At 35.5% G+C, this 13543-nt stretch overlaps 1 protein-coding gene and 1 pseudogene across 2 annotated transcripts in view; both read right to left on the minus strand.

Moving 5' to 3' along the window:
• TMCC1 (transmembrane and coiled-coil domain family 1) overlaps positions 1-13543 on the minus strand; it is a 175121-nt gene that overhangs the window by 124238 nt on the left and 37340 nt on the right. The window contains exon 3 of one of the 2 annotated variants that reach the window (XM_025050668.1): positions 9722-10417. In XM_025050668.1, the coding sequence (XP_024906436.1) occupies positions 9722-10294 (573 nt within the window). In that variant the 5' untranslated portion in view covers positions 10295-10417. Of the gene's footprint in view, positions 1-9721; positions 10422-13543 lie in introns of both variants that reach the window. The other variant, XM_015593760.2, reaches the window with a different exon arrangement.
• On the minus strand, positions 4200-4318 carry LOC112484404 (annotated as a pseudogene).

Here is a 13543-nt window from a genome sequence, read left to right on the forward strand (position 1 = left end):
GATCATACAGTCAAAAATATTTACCTATTACTATTTACAGAAAAGGTCTGTAGATCCCTAACCTAAAACAATGCTAGGTCAAACATTCAATAAACATTACCAAACAAATATGTGAGCAAACACTGGGGGAAAACATTTCTGATCCTTTGGTGTTTTACAAAAGATATAAAAGAAGAGCATGTAAACTGAGATAGTACCATGAAAGCTTTTAGTACACTTAACCAAGTTTACACTTTCGTCTGTATAATTTTTTACATTCCACACCATAGACTCAAAGACCAAAGTTGGCAAAAGCACTAAAGATCAGGTAGTTAAGTGACTTGCCTAAAATCACTCAGCTAGTAAATGGCAAATACAGGACTGAAGCCTTTAAAAAAATGTTTTCATTATAATCAGGTGAATTTTAATGAAACAATTACTTTCTACTCTTTGAGGGTGAGGTATAAAAATTGACTTTATAATGTTACAAGTAACCTGAGTATTTAAAAGTTTGATTCACCATAAAACAATTATAGTAACATAAAAACTCGAGGGAACCAAACCCACTCTGAATTCACAGATCTCCTTTTTCCTCAAATTCTGTCTATTTCTCCCCTTGATGTTATCACTTTGTTTTAAAACACTAACACTATGCTTATACTGTCGTGCCTTAATATACGATGCTGAAATTTCAAAGTATTTACTTAAATAATCTCAACTTATACCATGAAATGTATACTTGACTTCTGGACCACTATGAATCTTACCACTGCTTCAAAACATGGCCTATCTCTATCCTACTGTCATAAAAACAAGTATTCAACAGCCATCTCCTTAAAATTCCTTAGGATTCTTTCATTAGGTCTTCCTCTGTAATAACTTAGTAGTTTTTCTAAGATATTTATGTTGCTGCATAAAATCTACATCAAGGCTCATTATTCTTTTCTTCATGGAGAACCCCTGTCTTGGTGCAATATACTGCTAATCAACTCCACTTGCCTTCTGGGAAATCCTATTCAGGACCTTCAAAATCTTTCAAACTGATCATTGTTAATCTCTTGCTTTGATCCCTCTGACTACTCTATTTAAGGCCGCTAAGACCCTGGTTTCAACCATCATTACTTCTTGCCTAGATTCTACAACGGACTCCTCATTAGTCTCCCAGCTTCCATCCTTGACTCCCTGTAGTCTATTCACACAGCAGCTAAAGCAATTCTTTTTAAAAACAAGTCAGAAACATGTTACTCCTATACTCAAAATTCTCCTATGGTTCCCCATCTCATTCAGAGTATAGCCAAAGTCCTTACAATGCCTTATGAAGTCATACCTGATTTGATGACCTGTGACCTCTCACCTCAACTCTTACTAAAGTAGTCCCCCTTTATCCATGGTTTCACTTTCCATGGTTTCAGTCAACAGAAGTCCAAAAATAATAAATGGAAATTTTCAAAAATAAACATTTCATAAATTTTAAGTTAGCACTATTCTTAGTGTGATGAAATCATTAGGTTATAGTCTAAGGCCAAGTAACAGTGCTACATCATTCACCTTGCTTCATCTTATCACATAGGCATTATTATCATCTTACATCATCACAAGGGTGAATACAGCACATTAAGATATTTTGAGAGACCACATTCACATAACATTTATTATAGTATATAATTATAATTATTCTATTTTTATTAGTCATTGTTATTAATCTCTTACTGTGCACAATTTATAAATTAAACCATAGGTATGTATGTGTAAGAAAAAAAGTATATATAGGGTTTGGTGCTATCCACAGTTTCAGGCAACCACTGGAGGTCTTGGAACACGGGGGTGCAGAGAAGGGGGCACTATTGTCCCCTACTCATTCAGCTTTCTCATACTGGCCTCCTCGCTATTCCTTTAACATGTCAGGCAGGCTCCCACCCTGGGGTTACTTTGTCTGACTTGAGTACTTATTCCCCAGATAGCCAGCAACATGACTCTTTCATCTCCTCAAGTCTTCACTCAAATGTCACCTAAATGAGGATTACTTTTATCGTCCTTACACTGCAACTTATCTCCTCTCCATACACACTCCTGACATTATTTCACTGATTTTTTCTTTTTTTCCATATTATTTATCATCTCCCAATATAACATAATTCATTTATTATATTTATTGTATGCTATCTCCTTTAATAGAGAGTAAAATCCATAAGAGTAGAAATTTTTGCCTGTTTTGTTTTTTGTTGTATCCTAACTACCTAGAACACTGTCTAGTACACAGTAGGTATTTAAAATATTGGGGAGTGATTAAATGAGTGCTATTCCATTTCAAAAATTTATCCATGTTGATTCTCAAACTCACTAATCAGATATCCTTTCTTGCTCCCTACATCTATTTACTACTCACTAATTCATTAAACCAACCAAGGTGGCACTTATGACATTCTCCCTTGTATGATATTGTGGAGGCAACACAGTGCTGCAGAAAGAGAACTAGCATACAGAAATCAAAAAATTCACCCCTTATTTACAAGTTGTGTGCCCCTGAAATCTGTTTCCTAGTTTGTGAAATAATGACAGTAAGAATCTTCGTTACCATCTCATGGAATTATTAAGATCAAGTGAGATAATTCATGTTAAAGTGCTTTATTAAATTCACAAGTTACTTTATGTGCATCTTATCTTTCCTGCTAGTGTTAAAAAATAAGAGCTAGGATCAAGTGTTATACATTTATGTCTACCACAGAATTTTTCAGAATATCTTGCATATAACAGGCACTCATAAGTTTGATCAAATACATTGAATAGATGAGATGAAATAGACAAATTTATACCCTACCTCATTCCAAAAAATATCTGACATGCATGCTTCTTTAACCACTCTGACTATGCCACCAATAAATTTTGTTTTCCTCGCTCATACCATTTCCCTTTCTGAAATAACCCTTCTTTCTCCTAATCCCATATACTCACATATCTTAATCCTATTTCTCCTACAAAACTCAAATCAAAACACCCACCTCCTCCTCTTAGTTTTTTATTCACTTCGACCAAGAATGATCTTTCTTTTCTCAGTTTGTCCATATCCCTTATCATATACTGTTTTACGTTGCCATATCACTAACTAGATTATAAATTCAGAGTCCAGGATCAGAAAGTTTTCAGAGATACCCTAGAGAACTTTAAACATAAACAGTAGGTATAACAGAAACAATCTTATATAGCGGCTATTTTTAAAAATCTAACAGAAGGATATGAAATAAGACCACGTTACATGTGAAATGCTACCCTGAATCTTCATAAATTAAATGCAAATAGCTGATTGTTTCTATTTTACACACAAATGAAATTAAGAAAAAATATACTTAGTTCCTGTATATTCTTTGTATCTCCCAAGTACTTAGACCAATGTCCAATATATAAAAATGGGGAGACACTTTGGTATGGTAGGTAAAAGCGGTTTTTAAATCAGTGCCTAGCATGGAACAGTTACTAAAATCTAGCTACTCAAAATATAAATAGCCTAGATTTATTATTACAGTTCTGAAACACTTTATTTGTGAAACAAGCTAGCTGGGAAACCATGGATATACTTAACTTCTCTATGCTTCTGCTATTTCATCAATTAAAAAAAAAAAGAGAAAATACAAAAAATAGAGCAGCTTTAGAATTAATGAGAAAATTATATAATGTGTTTAAAATACACTGCCTGCCACATAATAAGCACACAATGAATAGCAGCTATCACTATCAGCACTTCCAACTAGGTATTTCTAAATTATTTCTTGATTAACATTTCATATATTGTTTTGTTAAGGAAATTACATTGGAAATTTAAATATTTTCATTTCTTCATCTCCAATTCAATATATAAAAATGGCCAACACAAACTATGATATTACCAAAAATATGTTGTTAACATTATGCAATCAGTAAAAATCTACAAAGAATATTTATGGATATCTAAAAATGCTCATGATAACGTTTTTTCAAAAATACAAAACCGTGTATTTAACAAGTTCTAGTTTTATTTAAAAATGTTAACCTTAATTAAATAAATTAATCTTAATTAAATTGAAATTTTCTTATATATATTTTTTCATATATAAGTAGTATAGTCAACAGAAAATACACCAAAATATTGACAAGTTATTTTTTTTCTTCTTCTCTGAATTTTCAAAGTTTTCTACATTAAGCATCTTTCTTTCAAATTCAAAAATTTAACTTTTTTTTTTTTTCCACGCCTACAGCATCCAGTCTTCCTAGGTGGTATCCCATCCAAGCACTAACCAGGCCCAACCCTGCTTAGATTCCGAGATCAGACGAGATTGGGTATGTCCAGGGTGGCATGGCTGGAGACCAAAATTTTAACTTTTTAAATTTTCATATCAAAAAGCATTTATAGAAAATTGCAGGTTCTGGTCAAGATGGTAGTACTTAGGTAAACACTGTGCTTGCCTCCTCTCACAAACACATCAAAATTAGAATTAAACTATAAAGCAACCATCACTGAGAAATGCCTAAAGGCCAGCTGAACAGAAGTCTTACAACTATGAATAAACAGAAAAAGTCACCTTGAAACTGGTAGCCGGAGTGGAAATGCAAAATAGGCTGGTACCACATCTGCATGTGGTGGTTAAAAACTGAGAGGGATATCTCTCTTGCGGAGGTTCCCCTACACACACCAAGGAGTGAGAGGCCCCGACCCCACACAAGGCTCTCCACTCCAGGGTTCCAGAGCCAGGAAGATAAATCCCCACAGCTTCTGGCTGTGAAAACCAGCAGAAATTGTGGCTGAGTGAGATGTGGCTGCTGGAGTCCCAAGAACTCTTCTTAAAGGTCCCACGCTTGTACTCACTCACTGCGAACTCCAGTGCTAGGGCAGCAGCTTGAAAGGTGCCAGAGACATACGGGGAGAAACTGAACTGCCTGGCTTCAGGGCAAGGGCTGGAGGGGCAGCTTTCCCCCAGAGAGAAGTGCTGGCAGAATCCATTATTCCTTTGTTGAACCCTCCCCTCTCCCAGCATGAAGACACAGGCAGTTGCCATATTTGAGTCTCCATCAACCAAGCTAACACTGGTCACCCTGCCCTAGTGATTCCCTGAGATCTTGCCCCACACAACTTACTGGCCCACCCAGGCTGCTTCCAGTGGCTTTTCCATACAAATGGCCTATCTTGGCTCATACTACAGACTTTCCTGAAATCTCAACTACAAAAGAAAGGCACACACAACCCATACAAGAGACATACCTGGAGCACCCAGCTCAGATGACCAGGGAAAACTGTACCACTGGGCCCCACAGGACACCTACTACATTAGGCCACTCTACTAAGATCAGGAGACATAGTAGCCCTACTTAATATATAGAAACAAACACAGGGAGGCAGCCAAAACGGGGAGACAAACATGTCTCAAATGAAATAACAAAAGAAAGCTCCAGAAAAAGAACTAAACTAAATAGAGACAAGCAATCTAACAGATACAGAATTCAAAAACACTGATCTCAGTAAGAACTTTGAGAAAGAGATAGGAAACATAAAAATGGAGATTGAAAACATAAGAACCAAACAGAAATGAAGAATACAATAACTGAAATAAAGAATATATTAGAGACTAAGAGCTGTAGGCGTAAAAAAAAATAAATAAATAAAAATAAGGGATTATAAACTGACAAGGTCCTTGTAATCTATGAGGTTAACCAAGGGTTGCCTTGCCTTAAAAAAAAAAAAAAAAAAAAGACTATATTAGAGAGAATCAATAGTAGATTAGGCGAAACAGAAGATCAAATTAGCAATTTAGAAAATAAGGAAGCAGAAAACACCCAATCAAAAAACAGCAACAAGAAAAAAACATCCAAAAGAATAAGGATAGTTTAAGGAGCCTCTACAACATCATCAAGCATACCAACATTTGTATCATAGGGGTACCAGAAGGAGGAGAGAGAGAGCAAGGAATTGAAAACCTATTTGAAGAAATAATGACAAAAAACTTCCCTAATTTGGCAAAGGAAATAAATATACAGACCTAGGAAGCACAGAATCTCAAACAAGAACTCAGAGGCCCATACCAAAACACATCATAATTAAGATGCCAAAGGTAAAGACAAAGAGAGAATCTTAAAAGCAGCAAGAGAAAAGCAGTTAGTTACCTACAAGAAAGCTCCCATAAGACTGTCAGCTGATTTCTCAACAGAAACTTTGCAGGCCACAAGAGACTAGCACAAAATATCCAAAGTGATGAAAAGCAAGGACCTGCAACCAAGATTACTCTATCCAGCTATCACCTGGCATTGAAGTCAGATAAAGAGCTTCCCAGACATGAAAAAGCTAAAGGAGTTTATCAACACCAAACCAATATTACTTGAATTGTTAAAAGTACTTCTTTAGGAAGAAGAAAGGTCAAAAATATAATTAATAAAGTGGCATTAACTACATATCCATCAACAATTACTTTAAATGTAGATTGATTAAATGCTCCAATCAAAAGATAGAGTGTCTGAATGGATAAGAAAACAAGACCCTTATATATGCTGCCTACAAGAGACTCACTACAGATCGAAAGACACACAGACTGAAAGTAAGTGGATTAAAAAAGATATTTCATGAAAACAGAAACAAACAAACAAGCTGGGGTAGCAACACTTATACCAGACAAAATAGTCTTTAAAACAAAGTCTGTAAGAGACAAAGAAGGACCCAGTAATCCCACTTCTGGGTATTTTTCCAAAGAAACCCAAAACAATACTTTAAAGGGACATGTGAATCCACATGTTCACTGCAGCATTATTTGCAATAGCCAATAAATGGAGGCAACTAGGGTATCCTTCAATGGATGAATGGATAAAGAAGAGATGGTACATATATACAATGGACTATTACTCAGCCATAAAAAATGAAATCTTGCCATCTGCAACAACTTGGATGGTAGAAATGCAAAATGATAGTCACTTTATGAGGTAAATATATACTGTGATAAGTATATATTTGTTCTTTGTTCCAGACACAGAGCTCCTAAAATTTTTGGAATCTCGGGAGTGTAAGAATATCTTTCATATGCTAATGAGATGATTGGTGACCTCCCCTAGATAGCTTACCAAAAAAGACTAAGGCATGATTAGAGGAGTGGAACTTTCATCCCCACTTCCCAAACTGCTGGGAAGGGAGAGGTTTTGGAGATCTGAGTTAATCACCAGTGGTCAACAGTTTAATTAACCATGGCTATGTAATGAAGCTGCCATAAAAATCCGAAATGGCAATGTTTAAAGAGCTTCTAGGTTAGTGAACAAGTGCTGGGAGGGTGGTGTGCCTAGAGTGGACATGGAAGCTATGCACCACCAAAATCCCCTCTATTCCTTGCCCTATGCATCTCTTTCATGTGGCTGTTCCTGAGTTGTATCATTTATAATAAACCAGTAAACATAAGTAAAGTGCTTTCCTGGGTTCTGTGAACCGTTCTAGCAAATTACTGAACCTCAGGAGGAAATTGTAAAAACACCTGATTTAAGTTGGTCAGAAGTACAAGTGGCAACCTGGGACTTGCAACTGATATCTGAAGTCGGGGCAGTCTTGTGGGACTGAGTCAGTAACCCGTGAGGTCTATGTTAACTCCTGGCAGTTACTGTCAGAAACGAATTGAATTACAGGATATTGAGTTGGTGTCATAACTGGTTGTTGTTGTGGAAAAAAACCCACACATTTGGTGTCAAAAGTCTTGTGAGTAAAACAGTGCAGATATATTTACCATATAACTCAGAGAAATGAAAACATGTCTGTAAGACCTATATACAAAACTTCATAGCAGTTTAATTCATAATAGCCAGAAAACGAAAATGATCCAAATATCTATCGACCAGTGAATGCATAAATAGATACACAATGGAATACCACCCAGCAATGACAAGGAACAATGCAACAACACAAGTGAATCTCCAAAGCATTATGCCAAATAAAAAAAAGCCAAACTCAAAAGACTATACTGTATAATCCCATGAACATATTAAATTCTAGAAAAGGCAAAACAATAATAATAGGAAAGCAGATAAGCCAGGAGCCAAGGGATGGAGAAAAGAAGACTGACTGCAGCAAAGGGGCATGAGAAATCATTCTTGGGTGATAGAAATGTTCTATATCATTATTGTTGTTATATGACTATACACTTTTCAAAACTAATCAAATTGTACATTTAAAACTGGTGAGTTTTACTGTAAATATGTCAATAAAATTGACAAAGAACATTAAAGAAATAGTTTTTTGAAAAAAGAATATTCTCTTTGCTCTCTTTCTATGAAGATTTCCAAAACAAACAACACGAATGCACAAAGTATACTTTACTCATATTTTTCTTTTTAACATAAAAGTCTGTAATCCAAGAATCACTAGTAATAAATTTCTTAATTGTCTCTGGTACAGATTAAGACAAATTATACAGTTGCACTGTTAGTTTTTATTGTGAACTAGATTGTGTAATCCATGACCAAATGTCTTTAAAGATAACTATTATGCACATAAATATATGCTACTTTTCCTTAATTATATTTTAAAACTTTAATGATATGAATCATTATTCTGATGATTCTGTTATTCTGGTGAATCTGTATTCTGACAGGTTTAACTTCTTAAAATGATATGCTGTCCATTATCTGTTTGTAATGTCACAATTAGGAGAGGTTTAAAGGCACGAGATTCAATATTTAAATCCAGGATAAATATCCAGTAAAATAAACTTACCTGTGCCAGAAGCGATACAGAAAAGTGATTGACTATCACAAAAAACCTTGAGGAACACATAGAAGTAAAGCCAAAAGATAGCAAGATGGTGACTTATAGGAGAGACCTGGCCACAAATGTGTTTGTTCTGTGTGGCTTGAATAATATATTAAAAATCAAAAGATTACTCATCTAAGCTTTCCAGTTTCTTTAGAAAAATCAGAAGCCCTTGCAAGATTCGGCTCACAGTCCTAAATGACAATAATCAGCTAAAGCTAAGACGATGTTGTCCCTTTAGACAATGCATGTACTCTTCAATTTCTCCAAGCTCCATAACACTTGAGTTCACTCATTTTCACTACAAGTACCTGAGTTTTCAAACTCTAGGAGAACTATTTCTTATATGTGCTTCAATGAACCATAACTGAGAGGTGAGGTGAGAGTTTCATGGAAGGAGTTTCCCCTAAATTTGTTATGCCTAGTTCTCCCATCCAGGCAGATCACAAAACAAAAGACAAACAAAAAAACCCACCTGTTTGTTTATTAAGAGCAAATTATAAAAATGAATATGTTTTACTACAAAAAGCAAAATGTATACTGAATGCTGATGTGATACAGTGTGTTTGAAAATTATAAGCAATTTGGTATATTTCCACACTAAGCACAAACTCATATTCTAGAACTTTATTCATTACCTTCATTAATGTAAAAAACCAATTCATGTGCAAACCAAAGGAAAAACAAAGCATCTTTATTCCTCTACCATAAAACTGAGACTTTTAATACATAAAGACATTAAGTATACTAAAGATTTTAGCAAAAGGATAAAATATAGCAATATGTTAGAAAGCAAATAGTAATTATAAGCATGCATTTATTAGCTGCAGTAGTTATTATTCATCTCCTTTATTTAGTGAAAATGGAAACTATCTTTTACCATAACTTTGAGATATCTCTTGCTGAGATTATCTCTTTTTAGTTACCAAAGAAAAGTGTGGAGAACCCTACATACAAAGAACAATAAGTTAACAGAAAAAGATACTCTAACAGACTTACCCGCTCTGCAGTAGCCTCATCGCCTGGTAGACATGCAGCAGCAGCAGCAGCAGCACAAGCTATTTCCATCACAGCAGAACTGGTAGGGGCATCAGTAGTTGATGAAGACCTGGGTCGGCCAGACTGCATAACAGTTGCCATCTCCTGGCCAGATTTCCTGTTGATTTGGGGACTTCCCTTTGGGGCCTCTGGCTTGCCCCGCCTACTATGCAAGCTGGTCCCTCTCTTCATCTTGGGTGGCACTCGGATCTGTTGCAGGACACGATTCAGAGCTGTGGGGTGGGTGGGAACACCATCAATCTCAGCACATGCGTTCTGGCTTTCCAGATCCACTTCAGGTTCTGGATCTGCCTGAATTTGTTGCACATCGTGTGGAGACACTGATGACCTCCTGCGCTGGTGCTGGAAGAGATGCTTCAAGCCTTGGCCAATCACATTAATGTTCTCCAAAGCATTGTGGGTCATTTTAGACAACTTTTGTTCGGATTCTGTCTGCTTTCTGGCCTCTGCATCTTGGGATTTGCCTCCAGGATCAGGGTCCTCATATAACTGTTCACTGCCTGAAGGCTCCATCAGTAGACTTAATATGCTTATTTGCAAACTCAAAAAATTTTAAACACACCAAGACTGTCAAGTTAGGTAGGCATTTGCTTCAATAGTAACTACACATGCAGCTGTAAGACGGAGGCTTCATGCCTATCTAATGTTAAAAAAAAAAAAAAAAAAAGAACCTTGTATTATAAATCCATGCAGAAACTCCAATGTTAAAACAAAGAAAAACATGCCATTAACCAAACAAATAGGTACGGTCATTAAGCAATCTTTAATCAGAAGATTAAAAATGTTTCCTAGATAATGGGTAATGATTATTTTCTAGAATAAGAGGAAAAAGCTCAGAAATGGGTACATATGAAATGAAAACAGCAATGTTTTTTAAAAAATCCCTACAAGTTTCAATATATGAAGAAATGAATACTAGAGGAGTCATCTTGGGATGGAAACCATAATAGCTGACAAATAGACACTGCTTGGGAAATCGAAAGACCAGACCATTCAATATGTACGGTCTTGCTGAGGCATTTTAATTCCTCTCATTCACAACTAAAGTTAATTATCCATATGCTGAAACTCAGTAAATTCAAACAGTAATAATGAGAAGTGGAGATCCCAACCTAACTGTATGTGGATTTTAATGGAAAGGAGGGATTTCTTGCTATTCATATTCATCAAGGTCACTGGTAACTAGGGGTGATAGGTTTGCTCTTTTAAGAAGAAAATATGAATAAAAATCATGCAAGTTGAATTATCCGCTGAAACACAAATGACCTTCTGGCACCATATGAGTGAATGATCCAGACAGAGTCTATCTTCAGAGAGACTAGAGATTTCTTCAGTACCAGCTATCAAGAAAAGAGATTCTAAGAAATCCTTTTCTCTGAATACTATCACCCCTAACACAAGTTTCCCATATATCCACACAAATTCAAAAGCAAAGAAGTAACACAGTAACTGGTATATGATAAAAAAAGTAGAGAAATAGAAAGGTCAAATAGCAACTACACGCCAACATTAAATGCAGGAAATTAAAAGGAAGCTGAAACTAAGAAATGTAAGGTCAGCACAACTGCCATGGTTACAAAATTCACATGCAAAAAAAGAAGGGGAAATTGTAGGTATGAGATTTTTCATAATAGAAAGTGTTTATTTTTATATTGAGTTTCTGCAAATATATAAAACAAAACTATTAATGCACAGAACCTGCTAGAGAGGACAAATATGGCATAGGAAGAAGTTATTTCCATATTTTCCTTCAATTTATTGTTCAAAGGGCTTTAAAACTCCCTACACTACTTTGAACAGTCTAAGTTACTATCAATGAAGCACTATGGTGGTCATGTTCTGGAGAAATGAGGACTCCTTTCCACCAAGAAGCAATCTAGAAGGCATAAATTAGCTGGATATAAGTTTACTGTGAACTCAAGGCTAATAGAGTTCAGAGAGAAGAATGCAAACCCACTAGTTTTCTTACTCTCAGAAGACCTTCTTACCATGTATATGGGCACTGTCATTGTGACTCTGCTGTCCGTATTCTTTCATGCCTATTTTCCCATCTCCTGATCTCTTCATGACCCAGAAGCATAAACAGTGCGACAAAGTAAAAGACATTTGTCTCTTACTAATAGTATCTTCCTCTTTCTAAAGACCATAAAATTTTTTTCTCCCAAACTAGGCAAATGAGTAGCAGCCATGAGAATAGGAAATTTCACTGCCTTTTACCCAAATTCTTTGTAGCCACACTGAACTCTTGCCACACCACTGGGGCCTCTGACCTTTTCCTGATTGTGCATTGCTTCTGTTTTTCCTTTTCTTTTTGGGAAAGCCAAGAAAGAAACCCTTAATCCTTATTAGATTAATGACTGTCTTGGCCTCTACTGGAGTTTTCTGGGGCTCCTTGTGGACAAACATGTTGCCATAGTATATGCATTGAATTATCCTCACCTTCCCTCATGAATTTGTAGGACAGGCTAATAGTTATTGAATTACTTCCACTCTGCAAAACATTGAACTCCTCAGAGAAAATTTACCAAAATAATCCAGTAACACTACATCAATTAATCTCTTGCACTTGGCTATTCAGACCCAGAGAAGATGGGAAGATGTGAAAGTGGCAGGCTTATAATGAAGCAATTTATTTTTATCCTTATTTCATTACTTAAGTAATACAACCGATTTTCTTATTGTTTTTGAAAGTAAAATGTATCAGTTTCTCTGATAAGAATAAAAGACACCATGAATAAGGAATGGTGTCAAGGTTAGCTGGAAAACCAAATAATCTATTTTTCTCATATATAAATGTATTAGGAATTTTTTAGCAAATCTGCTTCTTTGGGGCAGTGGTATAAACTAATCAAGTGGTCATCGGCTTCTCATTTTTCAAAAAAAAAATTGGAAAATTGGGTACATTTTATATGTCAGTGACTTCATTTGACATTTCACTAACATTTGGACATCATTTATTTTCATATAATTCAAAATGACTAATTACAAGGAAATGCCAGCATTCTTAGGAAAACCTAGAAACAGGTTGTCAATTTCCAAGCCAAAGTTTGTACAGGCTATCTACATAGTTGCAAAGATTGTGTAATAGAACAGTAATAAATTCTGGGATTTCAAAAGGCAAGACATAACCATACTAACTAGCAGAGGCTTACCTACCATGGCACCCTAAATTGTGCTTTAAACATCAAGTGGTAAGATAAGAATTTTGAAAAACAACCCAGTGTATTAATGATAAAATGATACTGGTTTGTATCATTAATACCACCCAGTGTATTAATGATAAAATGATGATTATGGCTATCATCTGCATTACTGCTGTGATATCGACAAAAACAAGAAATACGGTCAAAATTTTGAAGCTTGCTAAATTTCTGTAGGCCAACAGAAAATCTTTAAGGTCACTTTCAATATAAGCCAAATATTCAAAAAGGTCAAATGCTGTGCCAAAAAAAAAAAAATACCAAAGCCAGTAATGAGCAATAATTAACTCTATAAAATTGCTGATAGTATGCATGCAAGCACTAAAGGAATTCAATAATGGCAAAGTTTTTTAGGACTCCCTTATTTTCTTCTGTAAGACAGTAAAATTCAAACTAATAACAACGGTTGCTCGGTTTATTAAATTTCCCAAATAACCACATTGAGATCCCTGGTTTAACACATGCAAGTTCAACTGCAAAGCTAAGTGTGCTTTTGTAAGAAGGAAACGTTGGCATCTCTTTAATTCAGTCAGCTTCTCTGAAAAGTAAAGTTCTTATAAGT

This window comes from Pteropus alecto, unplaced genomic scaffold (assembly GCF_000325575.1).
Source record: "Pteropus alecto unplaced genomic scaffold, ASM32557v1 scaffold75, whole genome shotgun sequence".
Lineage (NCBI taxonomy): Eukaryota > Metazoa > Chordata > Mammalia > Chiroptera > Pteropodidae > Pteropus > Pteropus alecto.